The following is a 21,913-nucleotide window of genomic DNA, read 5'->3' on the forward strand; positions in this document are numbered from 1 at the left end:
CTTATCTGCCCAACCCAGACTGGAAAAAATCAACTGAAATTAAAAACCTACACAAAAGAGAGGAGTGAGCAAAGGCAGTTTCTTAATTAGCTTACTGGTACTGTGCTGGATCACAGCATATGGCTGTCCTGGGGCTTATATGATGAGCAGAGCGTTTAATTCGTGCTAGTAAGGAGCTGTTAGGGTTCCTCCTGACAGTTCGTGATGTTTAGCTTGTAATATAAATAAATTATGCATAGATTTTGGCAGCAGAGACATAACCTAGTTACATGCAACCTTAATGCTTTACAGTCATATCTTGAGGTATAAATTTTAAGTTGTGCACTTGCTTACTTCCTTCTGTCATTACTTAGGAATGAATCTAGGTCCCTTCTCCCTTGGCTGTCAGGAAAGGGAATCTACAAAAATGTCTGCGGTGGGGTGAAGAGCAGGACTGCACCCAAGCTCCCTGCAGCCACTCTAATGGACATAGTCTGCTTTGGAAGGCTTGTGAGCCCTGATCCTTTGTTAGATTAGTACCACCTCCTTTCTGTATTTGAGATTCTTTGTCATGGCAGCAGGCATGTGTGATCAAGCAGCACCCCTTGGTTTCTCCTCCAGGTGGAGACTTGAATAATTTGGAAGCTAAGTAGCTGCTGGGCATCGTGGAATTCTCGTGCAGTGTGTTTCTGTATCATTTTACATTACAGGAGAGCAAGCTAAGGCCCTCCAAGTAGGTCATGCAGGAGGTCACCAGTCAGCATTTTACTGAAAAGGCATTGCAGGGTGTTTTGGGTATAGATTGCCACAGATAACAAGGTACAGGTGTCAAGTCCATCCTTTGTTAAACCGTACTCTTGAGCCCCAGCCTGTTGCAGAGAGCTCTCATAGGCAGTGCAGACACGGCTGTGACGTGTGACGGGCTGCCCCGTAGATCTCTTGCTCTGTGCCACTGTTGCTGGAGCACAGACTGAAACCCTTTTTCAGGGATGGCTTTTGCTAGGTCCTCTCAAGCATTTGGTCAACTAAACAAAACCAACCACTTTATTTAAATAGGTGGAAGGGTTTGCATGCAATGAAACTGGGGCTGCTCTGCTGCTTCTCTCTTCTGTGTAACTGGTCAGTGAATGCTGGAGTGGAGCAACAGTGTCCAGTGGGATTCCAGGTCTGAACAACTACTCCCCATCTGCTCCCTACCTAAAACAGCATCAGTAGAGCTCCTCTGGCTTTTTATGCATTTCATTTGGACTTTAGCTTCTTTCTGCTTTCTTTACCATATTATCTGCTTGATTTCTGATGGAGCTCTCTGCTGCCAAACTGCATTGTGCTGTACACTGTACAACTGCATCGTGTCATCCTCTGACCAGAGCTGCCTGGATCAGGCTATCTTCATGTTACAGGCAGCTTCTTTCTTTTTCTCTCTTGTTTTCAGAACAATGAACTTTAATACCAATTAAACTTTCTGGTACTTGATGTGAACTGAAGTATGGAATCCATTATATTTCTGCATGAAATGATGGAATGCTTTTTAAATGTTGCATATTCCTCCTTTGAGACATAGTGGACCTAGAAATAAGCTTGGAAATAGAGTTCATTTACTACAGCTATTATTGATCCATGTCCTTTGGCTGGCATCCAAATAAAAATTTCTTTATTGTGAAGCAGTGTGTGAGGGTGGAAGGATGTTTGTATAGCAAGGGTTCTGCCTGCCAGAGTAGGTGGAGAGAACAACTAATACATTTTAAGCTAAAGTTGTGAGAAGCTGGTAGTCTTTTATCAGCTGAAGTATGCAGAACTCAGTGTCTGGACAGCAAAGCCTCAGTGATGGTGCTGGTCAGAGTCTAGCAAGGGGTTGGAAAGAGCTCATCACTTCAGCTCTCAGCCGTGATGCTTCCAGGGAAAGGTGAAAGTGTTACTAGGAGGACATCTTAAAATTTCCAGTTCAACTTCCTATTTATTGAAAAAGCAGTCTCCAAGCTGTTGTCTTTATTCCCAGCTAGATCTCTCAACAAAGTGCTTTTTACACCTGCTGAACTGAGGCAGGAGGGTAAGGGTTCAGTAACACTCCACCTTGGCTTCATCTGCAGCACTGTGGGATAGCAACTGATGGTGCTCTCCAGCTAAGTGGCAGACACAACAGTCCTGAAAATACTAGTTCTGATTTTCAGAGAAGGTGTCTCTGCCTTTATTTTCAAGTTTCTCTTCATCATTAAAAAGAAAACAATCCAAAAGCTCTCCACATCACCACTCTGTCAGACTGTTAGGCACAGGGGGAGCACTGCCGCATGACTGCATTGAAAGAGTGTGCATTAAGTACCCTGTACGTAATTAATTTTAAGCCTTTTCTCTTGAAGATAATTCTGGTGTGTGGTACAGAAGTAGCAACAGCTCACCTCTCCTAGGGGTGATGAATGCCAGCTCTGTTCTACAGATGTAAATGTAGCATTCAGAGTTGCATATTATTAAGACAACTCTTTGGTGATAATGATAACCTTATCTGAAGTGTGAGCAGGTTTCTCAGCACACTTGCCCCCATTCTCTGAAGTCTTTTATAGCAACAGACTGCATTCCTAGCTGATGAGTTTCTGTGCTCATAGGTATTTACCTCCATTTAACATTTACTTAGTGCTTCTTTGTTTTTTTCTTTTTGTTTGTTTGTTTTTTCCCAGGGAAAGCATATATTGCAACATCCTTAAACATTCTCTTTCACTAGTCCTGGCCACAATCTGGACTCCAAGAATTTGAGGAAAAATCCAGGTTGCTTTTTCTATCTAAAATCTCTGTAATGACATTTGTGCTTTACTGTTTTACATAAAATCAGTCATCCAGTTGGTTCCTTTCCTATATACATGTAGTCACACGGGCAGTAATTCCATGTTCTTTTTCTAGAATTGTTCTTCAGACTGTGTATATTTACAGGAAGCACGCAAAGTTTCTATTACCTTTAGCATTGTCACATAAGAAAGACACTTCTGTTTTTAAAATATATTTGTCATTTCATAGACTCTTGGAAAAGTATTAAAAAGCAGGAAAGTCAGGGAAAGCAGCAGAGACCTTCCTGGGGGTGAAGAGACAAGGCAAGGGAAGCAGACTGTAGAGAGCACTGGGAATGAATGGCAGGTCTCATTTGTCACTGGTTTGTGTAAAAATAGTTTGGGTAGCTCCTCCTCACCATTCCCACCCTTCTGAATAGGCAGTGACTTTACTTTCATTTGTAACAGGATATTTGCCTATCATCAGTGCCTCAAAAGCCCTACAGAGTTGTTCAAACTTCAATAAGTAGCTTTGACTTATATCTACAGAGGCTTTTAATATTAATTTGCCCCCCCAGCAAGCAAGTCAGTGAGATCATTTGTTTAATTGCAAAATCTTGTTGCCATTTCAGTTCTTGCACTGCAGCCTGTCTCTTAAGTAACGTAGTGAGCAGCACTTCAGCTGAGAACTCGGCCGCCTTTCTATTTGGTGTCTTGTGTGAAACACTCCATCCACTGAAGAAACTTCTGGTGTAAAGCAATACTTGTCTAATGTGTAGAAAAGTTAAATGAAAAGCAAAGCTCTACTTTCTCCAAGCCTGGATGCCATATGTTACATATCTCTGTTGCATGAGTTTCTGGTCAGGGTGAGGCTGTGCATTCCTTCTGTGGAGTGTTGCCCTGTGTAAGGGAACTGAAATCTTCTGTTAACTGCTGGCATCAGTGTTTGTTGATTTCCATCAGTATTGGGAAGAAGGGTGTTCAGAAACATTGGTTTGGAAGCTTCCTTTGGATGATGGTTTGGTTACATCTTTCCTTCCATCACAAATGGAATTAAACATTCCATTTAATACATTTAACAGATGGAAGATGCAGAACAATCCCAGTGCAGATGTGAAAAGGGAAGAGATTTTTTCCTGCCTCCTGTCAGTGGAGTGCACTGTCAGGTTGATTGTTCTGTGGCAGTTTCAGCCCTTTTTCATGACCAGTGCCAGCAGTAGCTCTCCTGTCCAAGTCATCCCTTTTGTTTTCATGCTCCTGCCCCTCCTGAAGACCCAAGATGGATTTGATCAATGTCTACCAGGTGATGCTTTTCAAGGAGGTGGATGGTAGAGTCTCAGTGCCACGGCAGAAATGCAACCTGGCATTTTCCTGGGTTGCGTGGACTTGGAAGGTGATTCTGGATCATGGAAACCAAACCTTGGCAGCACTTCTGGTATTGCCAGATGAGAACCTACTCACAGTATACTGTCATCATTTTTGCAGTGCCCACCTTAGTTTGGAGTTTAGAGATGTCTGGCATGGATCTGAAATGCAAATATTTCCATGGGGTTTGGGAGATAGATCTTCACTGCCTTTGGCAGGCAGTGTTGGAGCAGCAGGAAGAGCAGACTCATGATGCAGGTGCTGATCTCCCTGGGCTTCATCTGTCTGAGATCTGCCTGGACTGCTGGGACAAGAGTGGGAGCTGAGCTCTCCCATAGGTCTGGGGTACAGCTACAGACAAGAAAATGGGGTTTGTTCTTCCAGGGTAGATAAATCCCAAGGGCTGCAGGAAGCTCATTACCCAAGGAGGGAGGACTAACAAAATCCCAAGAGCTGGGTATTTATAGAGCAGATGTTTCTGCATGAGATGCTCATAAGGATGCATTTTGTGATGTGCTAGTTAAAACATTAAAACTGCAAAGTTTGATGTCTGGATAACTTAGTCATAGCATTAATTAGCTATTAACTTGATCCTGCAGAGTTTTCATGCTTATTTACGTGTGATATATGTGGGAATTATTTTCTCGAGGCATTAATTTTCAGTAAATTTGCCTATAGTTGAAGAGACAGTGATATCAGCAGGTCGCACTCTTACTGATGCAGTATTATAATATTTTTTCAATTAACAGCCATATCAATGTCTACCTTGATATTAGCCCCAGTACAGATCAAGAAGAAAGAAAGCAGGATGCACAATACTGTGATGCCAATGTAAAACAAATGTGGTAGCACAAATGAACCACAGAAAAATCTCTTCTGAATGGGCCATAGGACAAGGAAGGTGTGAAGGTTGAGCTGTTCTGTCTTTAGTCTGCAAGTGTTGCTTATGAATTCTAACACTCTGAGACTTAATGAGGGGATAGAAAACGTGATACACAGCTCCAGATAAGGCCATTTACAGTGCGTTTCTGTCACCCTGAAGCTTAATAAGTAGTGTTCCACATTAATAGATGTGCTTGAAGGTGGAGCTGCTATCATTTACTATTACAACTCCTGAAAGGTATCTCAGAGAATTTGAATTCTAATTTCAGTTTCATAAAGATGTGGCATTAAAATTCACATTTGTGTTTTTGATACAAAAGGATTAGTACAACTGGAAATGGGAAAGCAGCATGTAGAATTCTCTTCCATCTATTCTGTGGAATCATTTTAATATCCACTTTACCTGCCTCCTATCACCCATTGCTAGAGGTGAAGCTGTTAGGATTTGAGGAAGGAATTCGTTTATCTGTGCACTTCATTTGTGTTCTTAATTGGAAGTTACTGTGCTGTTACAGCAACCAGTTCACAATTAAGTGCCTTTGGATTTTGAGAGGTCTCTGAGAAAATGTGGGTTTTCCTAGCTATCCAATTAACACAGCAGCCTGCCCAGATGACCAGGACACCTGAAGGGGACCATGATTGACTTGTTAATTACTTGGAGATTGGCAGTTCCTCTAGTTAAAAGCAGAAACTGACTGCATGATGCTGATAACAGAAGGTAATGATGGTGTCCTGAGCTTTTGAGAGGTAACCTTACACAGCTTTGTGGGACTCAGAGACCTGAAAGTTGAAAGGTTGTCTGTGTTACTGTCAAAATTACTGTGTTTCAGCTTTGGGAAGAGCTCCCATACAGGTTTGGTCATTGAGCACTATTAAGAATAATTTTTCCCCTAAAGAAAAGGTGCGGGGAGAGGCAGCATTTGGAAAATTGACTTGAATTTTATTTATTTATTTATTGGGTAATGGCAGATTGATGCTTATGTAAAGCTGCAGTATGAGTTTGTGCTCACTGGATGAGTGAGGCCAAGTTCAAAGGTCCTGCAGTCATTGATAAGTTAACTCTCAACAACTCCAAGTAGCCTTGCATTCTCTCTCACTACTTGTACCTGTGCCATTCTCTTGTGCAGTGTTTTGAGAAATTCAAAGCCATGTAAACTGTCGTCCTTTCCTTGCTAAAGGTGACTGATCCAGACTTTGTGCTGAATCTTCTGCACGCAGCTTTTTCAGTTTCTGAGCAGTCTTGTGCCTTGGCATGTTATTCCCAGGGTGGGGGAAGTATCTTTCAGTTTGGAGCTGTGAGTTTTGAAACTAAATTTTTGGTTTGCGTACTGTTTGTTCTGCAGACTCCAGCCTGGTTTAAGGTGAGTCCTTGGACTTGCCAGCAAAGCAGAGAATGTGTTTGTAGGCAACTTTGGGGTTGTGTTCCCCTTTTTGTTCAGGCTCAGAGAGTTGCAGATGTGCATTGCCCGTGCTTTACTGAGGTTTAGTAGGTTTGTCAGTCTACCTGGCCTCCTAAGTTTTCATCCGAGGTGATGAGTTCTTAATAACTGTAGTATAAATCAGTGCACCTTGAACTTTATAGTGAAGGTTATAGGGCTAAATTTTCTTTCAACTCTCTCCTGTCAGGAATGTAAGTTCAGATGGAGCAGAAGCACGCAGAAGACTGAGAGAGTGTGATGGCCTGGTGGATGCCCTCCTTCATGCTTTGCAGTCTGCAGTTGGCAAGAAAGACACGGACAATAAGGTGAATTTGAGTATTAAAACATGGTGGATGTTTGTGTTAATTTGTGCTGAAGTGTTGCACTGGGATCCAACTTCTGTTTGCTGGTATCAGAAGAGGATTATGCTTGCCTCAGAAAATAGAAAATAGTCTTGCTCTCATCTCTGGTATCTGTGGTACTACTGGTGGGGTATCAGCAGGATGCTGCTGTATTTCCCTCTGTGGCTGATGAGGGGAGCAAAGGCTGGTTGATGAGAGAGGTGGGGAGAGTACCCCTTTATTTTCAGTGACATTATTGCTATTGTTCTGCATTACTTAATTGGCATTTATAAGTGCTGTCTCCAAATCAGAATTGAGTCTCATTTGCACAAAGCAGCAAAGGAGTCAGCTCCCATTTTAAAGACTTTATTCGGCACCATCTCTGAAGACTAAAGTGCTTAGACATTAAGAAGAATCTTCAGACCTGCAGCACTTTCATTGTGGCTTTTTTTTTGGTGCAGATTTTATTAATCTGTTTTTATTATCATCTCATCCCATGGCATTTAAAAGTATATTTATATGCATGAGGAATATCATAACTTTAACCTGTTTAAAAGAAGAGCATACTATTTCTTTATAACACCAGAAGGCTTGTAAAGCATCATTATTTTATTCTGAGTCTCACCATGTGATGGCCTCAACAAGGGGGTTACAAAGCCCTGTTACTTAATCAGGTAATTTTGGAAGTGGATTTTGTAACCACCTGGTGGTTTCCATTGCAACCTACAGAGCATTGCTCTTGTCAGAACCCGATGTGCTGTGGATTAGCTATTACTGCAGGACAACGTGTGTTCGCATTGAAATCCTCACAAGGCCTAGGTTTTGACCTAGAGAAAATTTAATAAAATGGGCCCCTTGGAGATTGTAAATGTTGGAAGAATGAGAGAGAGACTTGGATTAAAATAAGATCCTTATATGATCACTTTCTGCTGTGTGTTTGATCTTTTTGGTGAATTGTATTCTTTATGTAAGATCAAGTGGTATTTTTGATTAGAGAGTTTGCATTTTGAATGGATGCTATTTATAAAGCACTTCAATTTTTGGAAAACTAAAATGGGGTTTAGAAGAAGAATGAACTCTAATTTAAGGGTCTTGACTAAATCTTCCTTGAGAGCTACATGGTTTTCCTGGGACAGGTGGCCTTCTTTTTTCAATTTCCCCAAGCCCTCCTCTGTACAATACAATGGTTTGCAGGTAAGAGGGTGCAGTACTTCATATAACATAAATTTCTCTGTAACAGTCTGTGGAGAACTGTGTGTGCATCATGCGGAACCTTTCCTATCATGTCCACAAAGAGGTCCCTGGAGCTGATAAGTACCAAGAGCTAGATGCTGGTCAGACTACAGGCACAGGAAGCTCCCAGAAGAAGAAGAAAGATGATGCTGGTTGTTTTGGTGGAAAAAAAGCTAAAGGTAATGGATTTTGGGGGTAATGTTGCTGTGAAGTCCTGCTCTTGCAAGCACATTTATCGTGCTCGTTTAGGATAATACAGTTTGTGGAGTGTTTGCAGTGTCCTGGCATGTGTTATATCTCCCATGTTGCATCACTCATAGATATTTGGGATACTTTTTTCCACAATTGCTGTAATTTTGTTTGGCTTTAAACAGGAGTGCTGTGTGCTGACAGATGATACCCTGCTGTTGGAAGAAGGTGGATGTGCTCTGCCTCTCCTCTGTATTGTTGTGTTCTTGCATCTGTCACATCTCTGCTCAGTCCCCTTGCCTGGCTGTGTAGCATGTGTGCCCTTCTCAGAAAGCCAGGCCAGCATGGATCCATCCATCCATCCATCCCTGTGCATGGCACTCTGCCTGTACATCTTCTGTGCCTTCAGACTCTCATACTTGAAAACAAACTAAAAGCCTCCCCTCCCACTCAACCAAAACAGACAACCTCCCAATTCAGTCACTGTTTCAGTAATTTAAATTGCAAACACGATTTTGTAGCTTTTAATTGTCAGTCACTTCTAGACCTGTTCTCTCCTCTGGGGCATGAGTGTTGCAAATGAGTTTCGCTATAAGAAAGGATTAATAGTCTCAGTAACCCCCCTTCTATGTTTCCTTTACAAAGAGACACTCAAATTATATCAGTTTTCTTTGTTGTTTTAGAGAAATTACTATTCTAGACTGAATTCTGTTTTCTTTCCTTTCTTAGAGAAATGACTATTCTAGATAAATTCAGAGAGAATCAATTCCATTTTCTGTCTAGGCTTCATTCTCCTCATTCATGTGTATACATATCCTGGCTTATTATGTACAGCCAGGTACAAGGAAGTGTTTTGCCCCTAAAGAGCTGATACAGAGTTGTTTGAACTTGATGGACTGTGTGCTGCACATTAGTATTTGATCTGACCTGCACAAGTTATTAAAATATTATGTGTTTCCATATGTGTTAGGGAAGTTATCACAGTGTGAACTTGCTTTTGCAGACTAGTCTGTCATCAACTGCATTTAAACCATTTAAAATAAAAAATTGATGGGAATCTTCTAAAGACTGGGGGAAGAACAAAAGAAATAATTCTGCCTGCCTGGCCAGCCTGTTCTCAGAGGGAGTGACTGAACCTGCAGTGTGATACCCTTTGGAAACCTTGCATGTGTTCTGACTCAAGCCTGTTCCCTGCCACTTGCAGTCCATGGTGTTTGCTTGAGAGCAGCACAGTCAATGGAAACACTTTTAGCCACAGAAGCTCTCAGTGCCCTGTGGGAGGAGGGTGTTGTGCTGAGGGAGACCTGTCCTCATCCCCTTGATGGCAGTGACCAGGAGGGCTCTCAGGTGTGTGTCCCACGCCAGGTGTCTGCCTGGGCCCACCTAGAGGAACCCTTCCTGGGGCTGTGCACCCAGGTACTTTCTGTTCATCAGCTGAAGCACCAGGTCATGTCCTTTTGGACAAATTGGTCTCAAAATCATCGAACACTGGGGATGAGACTATGGATTGCAGCAAGCAGTGCAGGCACTCGGTGACAGCTTGGGTTTGGCTCTGTGTGTTTGGCAGGAAATGGCAATATATTTTAATGGTTTTATCCACCTTTTCGCAGTGCTCTTTTGAATGTGTGCTGTTCCCCAGAGGGAAATCAACTGGTGATAATGCTGAGCTCACAGCTCATATGATGTAGATCAAAAGAATAGAGAGTCTCAGATGACTGTTGTGCTTAAAAAAATAAAAGTTAAAAATCCATTCATAAATGTGCTTTTAAAATCATAAAGAGAAGCTCTCTTGTCTTGCTGTTAAATTTATGTGGATACTGGTCTGAACCTACTTTAATTTTTGAAGTCTAGAACTTCAAAATCGATCTATCCTCTTCTTCCTTGTTCACTTAATCTCGCAGTGTTTCCATGTTTATTTTATTTTATTTCATTGGTCATTGATCACAGCATTTCAGATACCTCTGCAAAGGGCTAGTCATCCTTATGTCTCCTCAGTTCTGAGCACCTTTTCATTTAATAAAATGAGAAAGAAAACAAAAAAAGCTGTGCAAAGAAAGATTGGGGGGTTTTAGCAGGGAAAAAAAGGGAGAAAGTGAAATACCTTGGTTTGGTTTTCTTAATCGATGAAACTTCTGTAGTCTTGTAATACTCAGGTTTTGAACCTGTTCTGTGAAATTCTGCCTCTTTGTGACTGTTCCTTTGTATTTTCTTCATCCTGTAAATTTTTGTTTTCCTTTTGCTGCTTTTCTGGTAATTAGAGGAGTGGTTCAATCAAGGTGAGTCTGCAATACTTTTATTTTCATCATCACCATAACATGCTTTGTTCAACTTTCACGTGCAAGGCTAAGGGCTGAGATCAAGGTCTGGTTCATCCACCTTCTCCTCTGCTCCCCCAGCACATCCTCCTGTTCATTTCAGCAGACATGGAAAAATCCTCTGAGGGAGCTTTTGCAGTTTGGTCTTTCCAAACCACAAATGGAAAACACAAGGATTTATGGATTTTTGCAGTCTTGATGTAAGTGCAGTAGGGGAATTGCCGAGCAGCTGGCCTGCTAAGCCCAGGGGAGCAGGAACACCCAAGAGTGGGTTGTGTCACCAGCCCTGTCAGATGGAAGGCTCTGCTGGCTGCTCTGGGGAGTGGAAAGAGCTATGAGCCACAGCAGCTTGGGTGTGGATTCTCATGAGTGCTTGGTACTTTTTTCTTCTTGGGCACGTGCCTGGGCTGCTGCAGCTCTGTTACTGGCACTCAACGGAGCTGGGTGAAGCTACTCCAGTGCCTGTCTCAGGGGACAGCCTTAATTTCTCATCCCAGCACAGTAATAACTAAAATTGCACCTGGAAGACACAAGTCTGAGGCTAAAGCTTCCCTCGGCTGGGAAGTTGATAGGCTGTGGGTGCCTGGGAGACTCTTTTACTGAGGCTGATTTGGGGGTGAAGGCAGGAGCATTTTCAGGTTGTGACACTTGCTTCAGATCATGGGTTCTGGAGGATTGGGCCAAAGGAGAAATATTGGTGAGGGGAAAAACCAACCAACCAAAATCTAAATTGCTCCACCCAACAAATGGTGCTGGGTAGTGTTCTGCAGGATGCTGATTTTGGACTGAGTGGTGAGGCTGTGGAGAATGGACTTGTTGGCAGGACAGAGCTCAGCCCTTGGTTTCTGTCACTCCTTTGTGGCCAACTCTGTGGCTGTATTAATGAGCACTGGAGAAGATAAGGTGATATTATTATGAAGAAGCACTTTCCCTTAAATTTTTATTTCAACCAGAAATAAAGCATTTGGGAATTCATCCTTCAGCAGAAATGGTCTGGCTGCACTATGATTTGATTATCTGGTAAAGCAAAACGACATTTGCAGAAGATCAACGACAGCATTAGTGGTTAATAACATTGGGTCACACTTCAGAGTCTGTGCAGAGTTTTTGACAGATGGAAAATGCTGAAGGTCATGTTTTGGTTGTTTCTTTCATAATGAAAAGTAGCAATGGGGGGAGAGGGGAAGAATTTTAATCCCTCTGTTTCAGAGACTGTGAATTGCATCTTGCACAAGCAAGTCTCATGTCAGGCAATTTTCCCAAACCAGAATGCTGTGCCAATCCTGCAGCCAGGTCTCATAAAACAAGCCTGTCAGTAGGCATGTTCAAAACTGTCTCTTGGCAAAGTTTGGAGCTGTGCTTCTCATCCAACAGCATTGGCTTTTCCCTTACACAGCTCAGGCTGGAAAACCTGGAGCGCCTAGACATGAGTGGAAATAGAAATATACAAAACCAGATCTTAAATTTCTCTCCTACTACAAGTGCAGTTTGTGCTTTCAGCATCCCTGTGGTGCACAACCCAGCTGTGAAGACCTGGGAAGCAGCAGTGGTGTGCTCCATCCAAATCCCAGCTGCATGGGTGGTGTGTGTGTTCACCTGTGAACAAGTGCACAGGCTCGAGGGACAGAGCAGGGTGTTCAGAGCTACAGAATCTGCCAGTGCCACCAGATGATTTTCTCACGTTATCGGGGTGCATGGAGATGGCCGAGAGGGTTTTAATCAGTAGACTCTTGAATTGCTAAATTTGGTCACCTTTTTAGAATCTCCAGTATTTGTGAAAATCAAATGACAAAAATAGCTTCTGGGTCTCAGATTGAAACTTTTGCTTTCTGGGGATTTGTTTTGGAGTATTCTTGCAGCTTGCCCATCTTGTTTCTGTCGGAAAGCCCTGCAAGTGTAGGTGCTTGGGGCATTTCCAAACCAAATCCATTTGATTAAGCTAGTAATTTGTAGAGTTGAAATCCCCTTGGTCAGAGTTGTATGTTCTGTACTGCTGCCATTGGCAGGCAGCTGGCAGCTTCTGCTTTGAACAGACAGGCTTTGGCCTGTGAAGTGGGAGTTCTCAGAGGACTGAGACACAAACCAGCAGAGGCTCCTTCAGACCAGCCAGTGTTTGCTGTCTGGCCCAGAAATGGAGAGACAGCAGCTGAGGAGCCCAGAGCACAGGTGGAGCATGCTGTCTTTATGAAAGATGGATCAGTAAATAGGTAGCTGCTTTGGCATTCCCAGCTCAAAAGTAGCAGCCAATACTTCACTCCTGGACAATTCCTCCTTAACAAGGTGTATGCAGACACTGCTTATTAAACACTGCCACTGAGAAGGGAGCTCTTAACTGTGCCATCTCAGTTCTGCAGGGCTGATAGAAGTGCCAAACCAACCTTTAAATTATAGGGAACTTCTGAAATGAGTAGTTGTGTCAAGTAAGGTCTGGCTCTCTGAGAACATGTTCTGAGGTTTAAACAATCTAATGGCAGAGACATGAAATTTGGGGTCATGTGGAAAAACAGTTTGTCCTACTTGTAGATAAGATGGAGTCACATTTATCGGTCTGCTTTAAGTCTGTAATCTTTTCTACACTGACTTCCTTCCTTGAATGCTTTTTTCCTTTTAATTCCCTCTGCCCTGCTTTTTCCTGTCAATGCCCTTAGGGTCAATAAGGGTTTGCAGCCAGTAACTGGGTTCAGCTGCCATTATGAAATGCAAAGTCCTTTGGTGATGTGCAGCACTTTTTCTTTCTGGTATTTGATTCCCCAGGCAATGGGTTGCTCCTTTCACAGAGCAAAAAATTGATGGAAGGCTGCAAAGTGCCACTGATTCCTGTCCCTTCCTTTAGAAAAGGTACCTTTAAAGGATTGCTGTGGTACCTGGCTGCATGGCCTTTTGGCAGCTTAGATGGGCTTTTGCATACTTCAGTTAAGGAAATTACTTCAGATAGGCAGACCTTCTAGGTGAGTGTTTTGTTTTGCACAGCAGTTGTAGTTGGCCATTATTTTGTGTTGGCATTTCAAAAGAAAAGGGTGTGATTCTATCCCCTCCCAAAGAAAGGGAGAGGATGGAATACTACCTTGAGAGGGGTGTCTCTCTTCACGTTATTCCTAATGGTGTTTAAAAGCTCTGATTCTTCTCTGTACAGTACTGAGTAAATTTACCCTTTTGTGAAGAGGAAAGGTGGAGTGACCCATTGAATTCACTGTGCATTACCAGCCTCCTGCTGTAGCTAGGCAGGGACTGGCCTTTCCCATCTCGTGACCTGTTGGCAGTCAAGACTCAGACTAATCTCTTCATTCCATTTTCAAGGACCATTTTCCTGTTTGCTTTTAAGCAGCCTGGTTGGTGGAACTTCCAGCCCTTTCTGTAAAACCTCCATTAACAGCCTGGTAGTCTCTGTGCAGAAGCCACTTCTGGCAGCTTAAATTGCGTTATCTGAATTCATCCCATCACACCTGCCTTCCCTGCTCTGGAGGGAGAGGGACTAAACTTGATTTTTTTCCCCCCTCAAAATAATTTGGGAAAACTAAATTGTACACTGCTGTCCTCAGAAGCCATGCAGATTCTTGCTCTGACTTCCAAATCTCTCTCAGCTGCCAGTATTGTTCTGATGGCAAGGTTCCTGCTTAGCCCACAGCATCCATGCTTTTCCTTGGGAGCATGGAAACTAACCCTTCCTTCCACATGTGTTTACACAACCTTGAATTCTCAATCTAAGTAAAAGTGCAGGTTTTGTTCTGCTTTATGTAAAGGTTGTATAAATTAAAGCTGATGTAATAGTTTGACACTGTTTCTTAGCAAAAGTATGGAATTATTTCCATTAGCTTCTAATAAATAGCAGAAATTACACTTTGGTGATTGAAGGGCAATTCAAGGGTAAGTTGTTGGCTGCTCTCTGTACAGTATATTAAATCTAGGTCTTCCTGCCTGGCTGTTGCATTGAGAATAGAGGCTGCAAAGCAAAGCTGTTGTGTTTTTGCTATGCTGCTGAGTTTTTGCTTGAGCTAAGCTTCAGGTCAAAATTCCTCTGTGAAAAAAAGTAAACACTGGGCTTCTGAGGGAGGGGCACAGCTTTGCCAAGAAGGGAAATGGCACAATTTTCCAAGGTTTAAAGACTCTCTGAAACACTAGTGCTAAGCATGTTTGCAGATCAACCTGAAAGCAGCATGGGTGTTTGTCCCTAAGTTTGCTCATGCTAAAACCACAGCTCTGCAGCTGGATTGAAAGTCAGGTACATACAATTATGGGTAGAAGTCTTTGATTTATATTCTGGGTCTCTATCTTCTCCCATCTTGCAGATGCACATGACAGTAACTTACCTGTCAGTATACTGACAGTCTTCTCCATCTGTTGTCTTCTTTTTTACACAGGAAAGAAGAATGGAGATTTGGACAGGAATTTTGATACACTTGATTTGCCTAAGCGATCTGAAGCAGCAAAAGGTAATGCTAATGTTTGTGCTTTTGGAAATAACAAGTAGCTGGGGAGCTGGAGGTTCTTAAAGGGACTTGAGACATGAGCATATCAGGCTGATCTCTTTCTTTTGTAGTCACTTAATTGAAATAATGGATGTATCTGTGCATGTTCTTATCTAGTGTTGAATACTGAATAGGAATTTTTATCTAAGAATGCTGAATTGGTGGAATCTCGTAGAAACCTGTCTGATTTGGTATTAGGTGATTATAAGTCCAGAGAGGGATAAGTGCAAGCTCTCCTCTACAGCTCCATTTGCAACCCACCTGCACCAGACCTGACTGTAAGGAGGTGTGAAATGCACTTGGTGAGGGTACTTGGCACTAACCCTTTTCCTTCCCTAGCATCTCTGTCATTCTTCAGCATTCTGTGGCATTGGGTGGCAGCAGGGATTGAGGATTTTTGCCTTTATTGATAGTCTTTCTTCCCTTGAACACATTACTCCTCCCTGTCTGTAGTGAACGATACTTGTAGTTTTCCAAAATCTGGGAGGTTCATGGAAAAATTCCTGTGTGTTGTGCTTTTGTATTTCAGCTCTGGCAGAGATGGATTCTTTCACAATCTGCATTCTCTTCTTGCACGCATGGTGCTTTTTTAAATTGGAGATTAGGAGGTGATTTGGGATTTTGTCAGAGTTCTTAGAGCATTGGACGGTGTTTTGAGACTTGCACAGGTTTTGATTTGAAATGTGTGTTATGTCTCTGCAAAGATCCAGCCATTGTCATGGCAACTGCTGCGGTACCACCCTGTCAGCCTCACCTTAATGAGCTCTGAATACCCAGAACTACCCGAGTATTCCTCAGAAGAAAAATTTTAAACTCTTCCCACATCATGGAGAGAATTTTGGAGAGTATGAAAAGGCAGTCTGACTCAGTGGAGAGATCCATGGACTTGGGATTCCTGAATTACACTCTTTTGGTGAACTTGGTCCATTCCACTTATTTGTGCTTCAATTTCCTTGCTGTTTAACTGAGAGCAACCACAGATAACGGTGTCTGAGATCCTTAGAGATGTGCTGATAGTCAGTAATGGTGTAAAAATTATACACAGATAGTGCTGCACTCCCTTAAATTCACAGTGAAACTCTGATTGATAATATGCAAACTAATCCCAATATGTAGAGAATCTAATCAATTTACAGACACCCCTTATAGTGGATGCAGTTTCTAGTCTCTTGTCTAACCACTGATTTTCATTTGGTGCATAATTGCACAACATTTTCTGTATCTTGTGAAATAATGCAAGATACTAATGAACCTCTCAGAAGCTGCAGTACCATCCTATTTAGAGATCTGCAGGAAACTTCTAACCAGCCTTCACTGGCTGCCATCAGTTCAGGCTGGGAGCTGATTACAGTGCAGATCAAGGAGACACCTTTAGGAAGCAGGACAAGAAAGGAATGCAAAATATAGCAAAGATTCAGCGTTTGCATTCCTTTCTAAATTTGATTGGAGTGTAGGTGCCACTAAAGGGAAAAGATGGAAATCAAGAATTTCTGCAAGGAAAGGTATCTTGCATGGCTTTCATTAAAATAAGATTAAAATCTTTAATGTGGCTCTGTTAATGGTAGAAGTGATGTGCAGATCTGGTGGGAGATGCATCTGTCTCTGAACTTACACAGCTTGTTATCATATTCAATTGCTGGGAATCTCACACTCTTGAAGAGGTTGTTTGATAATTTTGTGATAACCCCATTTAATCAAAATCAAATAGATTGCATATCTCATGCAAGATAAGGTCAGGAGATTAATCCCACAGTATTTTGAAGGAAGCACTTTGACATGAAAAAAGGCATGAGTAGCTATTGACTTGTGTGCTAAGAGTAAAAGAAACCAAGACAGTGATGCATTTTTTTTGTTCACTTTTTTGCCAGTAGTTGCCTGCCAAGCATCTCATTTACTTGAGAATTCCTGCATACTAAAGGTTCTAGCAAGGTTGCTTGAACTTTAAATTGTTCCATAAAATAAAGAAAATAAAATTGCAGTTTTCAAACCCTTAAGAGCTCTGGTCATATCTCTTCAGAAGAGTATAATTGGCTCTGATGAGATCAGCTCTCAGCTGAGGCAGAACCTCCTTACCAAGATGCAGAAATCATACAAGTCTTAATGATCAAAAGCACTTAGATTGAGTGACATGATGAAGTGCTATTTCAAAAATCAACAATTATAGATTAATCTTTTTCATGTATTATTAAAGCCATATTAAAGTAAGTTTTCAGCTGGAATCTCTGTGAGCAAATGAAACTGCAGTAATAAGATTTGTTCATGCAATGCAGCAAGTAAGCATTGTGGTAGTTAACAAATATTGGTCTGTAGTGTTGTTAATCAGCGTCCATGGAGCTTATCTGGTGGGTCTAAAGATACAATTTCAAGAACTTGAAGTCATGGTTTCCCTACAAGATACTCCTAGGTATGGCCACTGAGCTTAATTGAAAGTATGCTTGTGATCATTTGAAAAACCATAGACTAGTAGCAGCAAACTAGTTCAGAGCTATTATCTCTCAGCTCTGGAAACTTCACTTGGATTTCAAATTACTTGAATGGCAGGAATCTCTGCCTGTCCTGCAGTGAAACATCATAAAACCAGAAACTTGTGTCGATTGTGGGTGGGTACTGGCTAGTGTTTGTGGAGGATGCAGAGGTTTCTCAGTCCTTCAGAACATCTGTCCTGCTGGTACAACATCGTAGGAGCATCTTCATATCCTGAACAATCCAAAGGGTCCTGTGAGTTTTAACCTAGTTTAAATGCTAGTATTTCACTCCCCACTCCTAGAATTTGTTTTTCTGGTGAGGAATGAACGAAGGAAGGCAGTTCTCGTTTTCAGAGTGATGAACTGGAGTCTCTTCCTGATGGCTCCTGGTTTTTTAATGGGAATCAGGTTTTGCTGCAGCACATAATTTAAGCAGCCCTGAAACCATTTCTGAGCCTTTAATAATTTTATGTGCTAGGCATTCTGGCAGGGGAAAGCTTCCAGTTCAGGCCTGTTATCTGTGGTAAACTGGATAATGTCAGGTGGGAGAACTTGCAGTGCTTTCAGTAGCTGTCTCATCTGATACTAAAAAATAAATGTCTATGCCCTGGCAGTGTCCAGAGTACTCCTGTCCCTGTGAGGAGGGATTGTGAAAGAGAAGCTTCTTGTTTCCTCTTCGTTGAAAGGAGTGTATTTTTTTCCTGACAGTCAAAAAGAGAGAGCACAGAGTTTGGGGAAAGTGATACGAGCTTGCATAGAGAAGGGAACATCACTGACAAGAAATTATGAATGCTGTCCTCAGAACCTTTCTAAATTTAGGAATTTCAAAGATTGCTGCTTCTTTGAGGGGTGGGGGGAAAGTCTTACTGAAATCCCTTCCCCAGTCTAAAGTAGGTCAGTGATAGTGGTGCTAGCTGCCTCCTCTGCAGCTTGTTCTCTTCTGCACTACCACAGTGCTGATTTCTCCTGTGTACACATTAAATACACGGCGTAGTACAACTCCTGTGCTTTGTTCAGACTCCCTAATTTCTGAGCAGAAATAGTGGCAGGAGGCTTAAGCACTGGGGGAAGATGAGAATTAATCATATCTGTGCAGGGGAAGGCAGTGTCTCAGATGGCACCACCTCTGCAATAAGGTTTTCTGAGCAGAATCAGGATTGATGTGTGTCACCCCCCCCAAGGTGTTACAGGGGGTTGTAGCATTTAACCCTCCTGTGTGAAGGTGTTGGACTGTCCACCTCTGTTCCTCAGTGCTGGAGTATGGGAGGAGAAAGTCCAGGAGAGCAGAACAGTTTTTTTATATTAAATCAGTATTAGGACATTCCTAATTAAATCCAGACCTCTGTGCTGTCTGGTTTAAGCAAATCTCATGGCTTGTTGTTTATGTGCACATACATCTGAGGGCAGAACAGTAGCTGCTCAATGGATCTGTGGGTGTTGAAGTTCAGCTCTCATTTCAGTTTATCTCATTAGGGAGTTGAAAGTCTTCAGCCATAATGAGACATGCAGGTACATTTCAGCCGGGTGGATGAGCTAGCTCATTGTCTCCTTTAAAACAGTTATTAAACTGCTTATTAATTTCTCTTCTCCTTTTTGATTACTTAAGTTTAGTTCCATTTTAATAGGAACATAAGTTTATGAGATAGTTGTGCTGAAATACTGAGCTAGTGTTGAAAATGTGTGTAATTGAAGAAGTCTATTTTGTTGCAGTAGGGATGTCACAGAAAAGCTGAATTTATCTGAAAGCTCAGCTTTGTGTGTACACTTACCCTGGTCATCAGCCTGTGTAGTCAGGGAATGAGATTTTGGATGAACCTTGTCAGCAGGTGAATTTCTTCTTCTCCATTATCTGAAATCCTCAGTCACTTTCCATGTAGCTTCATGCTGATGATAGATTTTCTATTTCAGAAGGTGAGTGTTTAAATTCCCTTATAAATCTTTGTATTACTGCTCCAGGAAATTAGACTTCCTGGCACTGTCAGGGTAATGACTTTAACTTAGTAGATTACAAAAGTGCCAGCAATTTGTCTTCAGCTAAAGGCAACATGTAGTGGAAGGAGAGAGAAACTTACTTTACTCTGGCTTTAGTTTGTAATTAAGATTGGCTGCAGTTCGCATTTCACTGCTACTTTATTTTGCTTTCTTTAAATCTTTGCAAGTTGACTCAAGCACTCACCTGCCCTTTCCAGCTCCCTTCCATCATTAATTTTGATTGTCGTATTGTGAATAAGTGAGTAGAACTGATTGATTAATGGCACCATGCACATCCCTCCTGTGCCTGCTGGTGGAAATTCAGGGACTGGGAAGATCTCCTCTGTGAGAGCAAGTAACATGCTCTTGGATTAACATCTTTTGAGCATCTTGTGCATGTTATTGAGAATTCTGATCAGAATTATTAAGTATCTCATATTTCTGTTGCTTTCCTAAGTTGAGTATTCATTTTGGTCCCATGTGTTTTTCATAATTTACAAAGCAGTGAAAGGTTTCTCATCTGTCTTCCAGTGCTCTGAGTCAGAGAAAATTTATTGCCTTGCATAGGAAAATTCCCATATGGAACCTGCCCTTGCCAAACTTCTTCTAATCTGGTATCTTTAAATTCCCATTCTTTTTCCCAATATTTTCAGATAATTCAGAGCAGACACCTGTGGATTTTTCCTTTCCTGTGTACATACTCTTTCCACAGCTGAGTGCTGATTGTTCTGGAATCATCTGCCTTTTTTGTCATAATCTTCTCTGATTCTTATGTTCAGTGTTCTTATTTGTTCAGAGCTAGTAGACACGTGCATGAATTGCTCCCTGGCCTGCTGAGCTGTGCTCTACAGGTGGAAACTTTCTTGTGATCTTTATGAATCTGTTAAATTTGAATCTAGAACATAAATTATAAGTTTAGGGTTGAAGGTGAAGGCTTTGAAAAATCATATGGGGAGATGCAGTTGGAATTTGGAGTTCCAGGAGTACTGTTCTGTCTCTGCCACTAATTCTTTTCACTTGGTAATACAATTCTATCCTACAATATTCTATACTTTGGAGACTGTGAGAAAAAACAAATATTTTTCTGGGAGAAATACTAAATGATATGACTGAAACCCTGTAGAGTAAGTGTGCACAGCAGTGCTGCTGAGAGCCACAGCTCTGCTGTGTGGAGTTCAGTTATTCCAGAAATCACGTGAGAGGAATTTGAGATGGTTACAGGGGCAGTTCTGGTGTTATCTGTCTGCTCAGGAATGTGAAGAATAGTTTTGGATTTGCATCCCGGTAATTGCTGCCGTATTTGTCAAATCATTGCTCTGTGGCTTCAGAGAATGCCTTGGCATTGCAGCCCTGAGCTGTGGTTTCCAGTCCCTTGCTTTGTCCATAGGGACATCCAGGCAAAAATTGTGTTTACAGATAAGACAGGCTAGATTCCTGGTAGGGGAGAATTGGAATCTGTGGAACAGAAAAGCTCTTGCAGCTGAGTGAGGTAAAGCACAGTGTTTGTGTGAGTAGACTGTGCTGTGAATGGCCCAGGTGAGAGATTGTGTCAGGAAGATTTGAACTGGGGACTTGAAATAGTTCTGCTGCATGGAGGATATAAAACCAAAGTAAACTGGAGAAGAAATTTCAGCTGTGATACTTGAATGCCACTAACGCTTCCCCACCCCCAGCATGGACACTTCATAGTGTGAATGACTTTCAGGTTTAGGTTATGAAGCTTTGAAGTTTAAGCGGAGGGACCAGTGGGAAACAACTGCTGGGGCAGGGAGGGAGGAGGAGCAATTGTAGTGATATGAGAATTCCATTCAGCTCTGTATTTATAGAAGCTGAAACTCTTTGTGAAGTGATAAGGTGGTGGTTCTTGTCCATCTCTGTTTGGCTCTGCTATAATTTGTTTGCCTGTAGAACACCTGATTTTCCCTTTATGTTTTACCTCTGTCTTAACAGCTAGAGGTCACATGCAAGATGAGTTAGGACAACAGCTTTGATTCTGAATAATTTCGATTTTTTTCCTTCAGACTGAGAAAAATCTGCTTTACTTCGAAGATACTTTGGTTTTCTTGAAAATAGTGACTCAAGATCAACAGCTATTCCCCTGCTTGTACATTCTCAAATGTTAAGTCTCCCTCAGCCCGTGAGGAGGAAAGCTGATAGTTGGAGGCAAGATTGTCCCTCCTCACCTTTAGGTCCTTTCACCTATGGCTCTCATGGGACTATAAAAAGACTCCAGTAGTCAGCTTCCATCTCCTCCTTGCCTGAGGCTGACACCCAGGAATATAGATCTATTACAGTAACTAGCAATATCTTCAGAAGATAGGAATCCCAGGTGGTAAATTCCCTTTCCAACTTGATGTGAATTTGTGGCCAAGTTATAAGTGCACAGAAAATGAGATTTAGGTATTTTAAACAGAAGAGCCTATATATACTTACATAATAAAGTAGCCTATGAAAAACTAAACAGCAGGAGCTCCACTAGAGCACATAGTAATTACAGCAGCTAATAAGAAGATGGAGTGATCTGGAGCTTCAGCTG

General features: G+C 41.9%; 1 protein-coding gene across 2 annotated transcripts in view; it reads left to right on the forward strand.

The window, feature by feature from the left end:
- Positions 1 to 21,913, forward strand: part of ARVCF (ARVCF delta catenin family member) — a 146,247-nt gene that overhangs the window by 93,738 nt on the left and 30,596 nt on the right. Inside the window, exons 6-9 of one of the 2 annotated variants that reach the window (XM_062504025.1) lie at positions 6,606 to 6,723; positions 7,979 to 8,150; positions 10,419 to 10,436; positions 14,834 to 14,905. In XM_062504025.1, the coding sequence (XP_062360009.1) occupies positions 6,606 to 6,723; positions 7,979 to 8,150; positions 10,419 to 10,436; positions 14,834 to 14,905 (380 nt within the window). The remainder of the gene's footprint in view (positions 1 to 6,605; positions 6,724 to 7,978; positions 8,151 to 10,418; positions 10,437 to 14,833; positions 14,906 to 21,913) is intronic. The other variant, XM_062504024.1, reaches the window with a different exon arrangement.

This window comes from Cinclus cinclus, chromosome 17, assembly GCF_963662255.1.
Source record: "Cinclus cinclus chromosome 17, bCinCin1.1, whole genome shotgun sequence".
NCBI classification, from domain to species: Eukaryota; Metazoa; Chordata; class Aves; order Passeriformes; family Cinclidae; genus Cinclus; species Cinclus cinclus.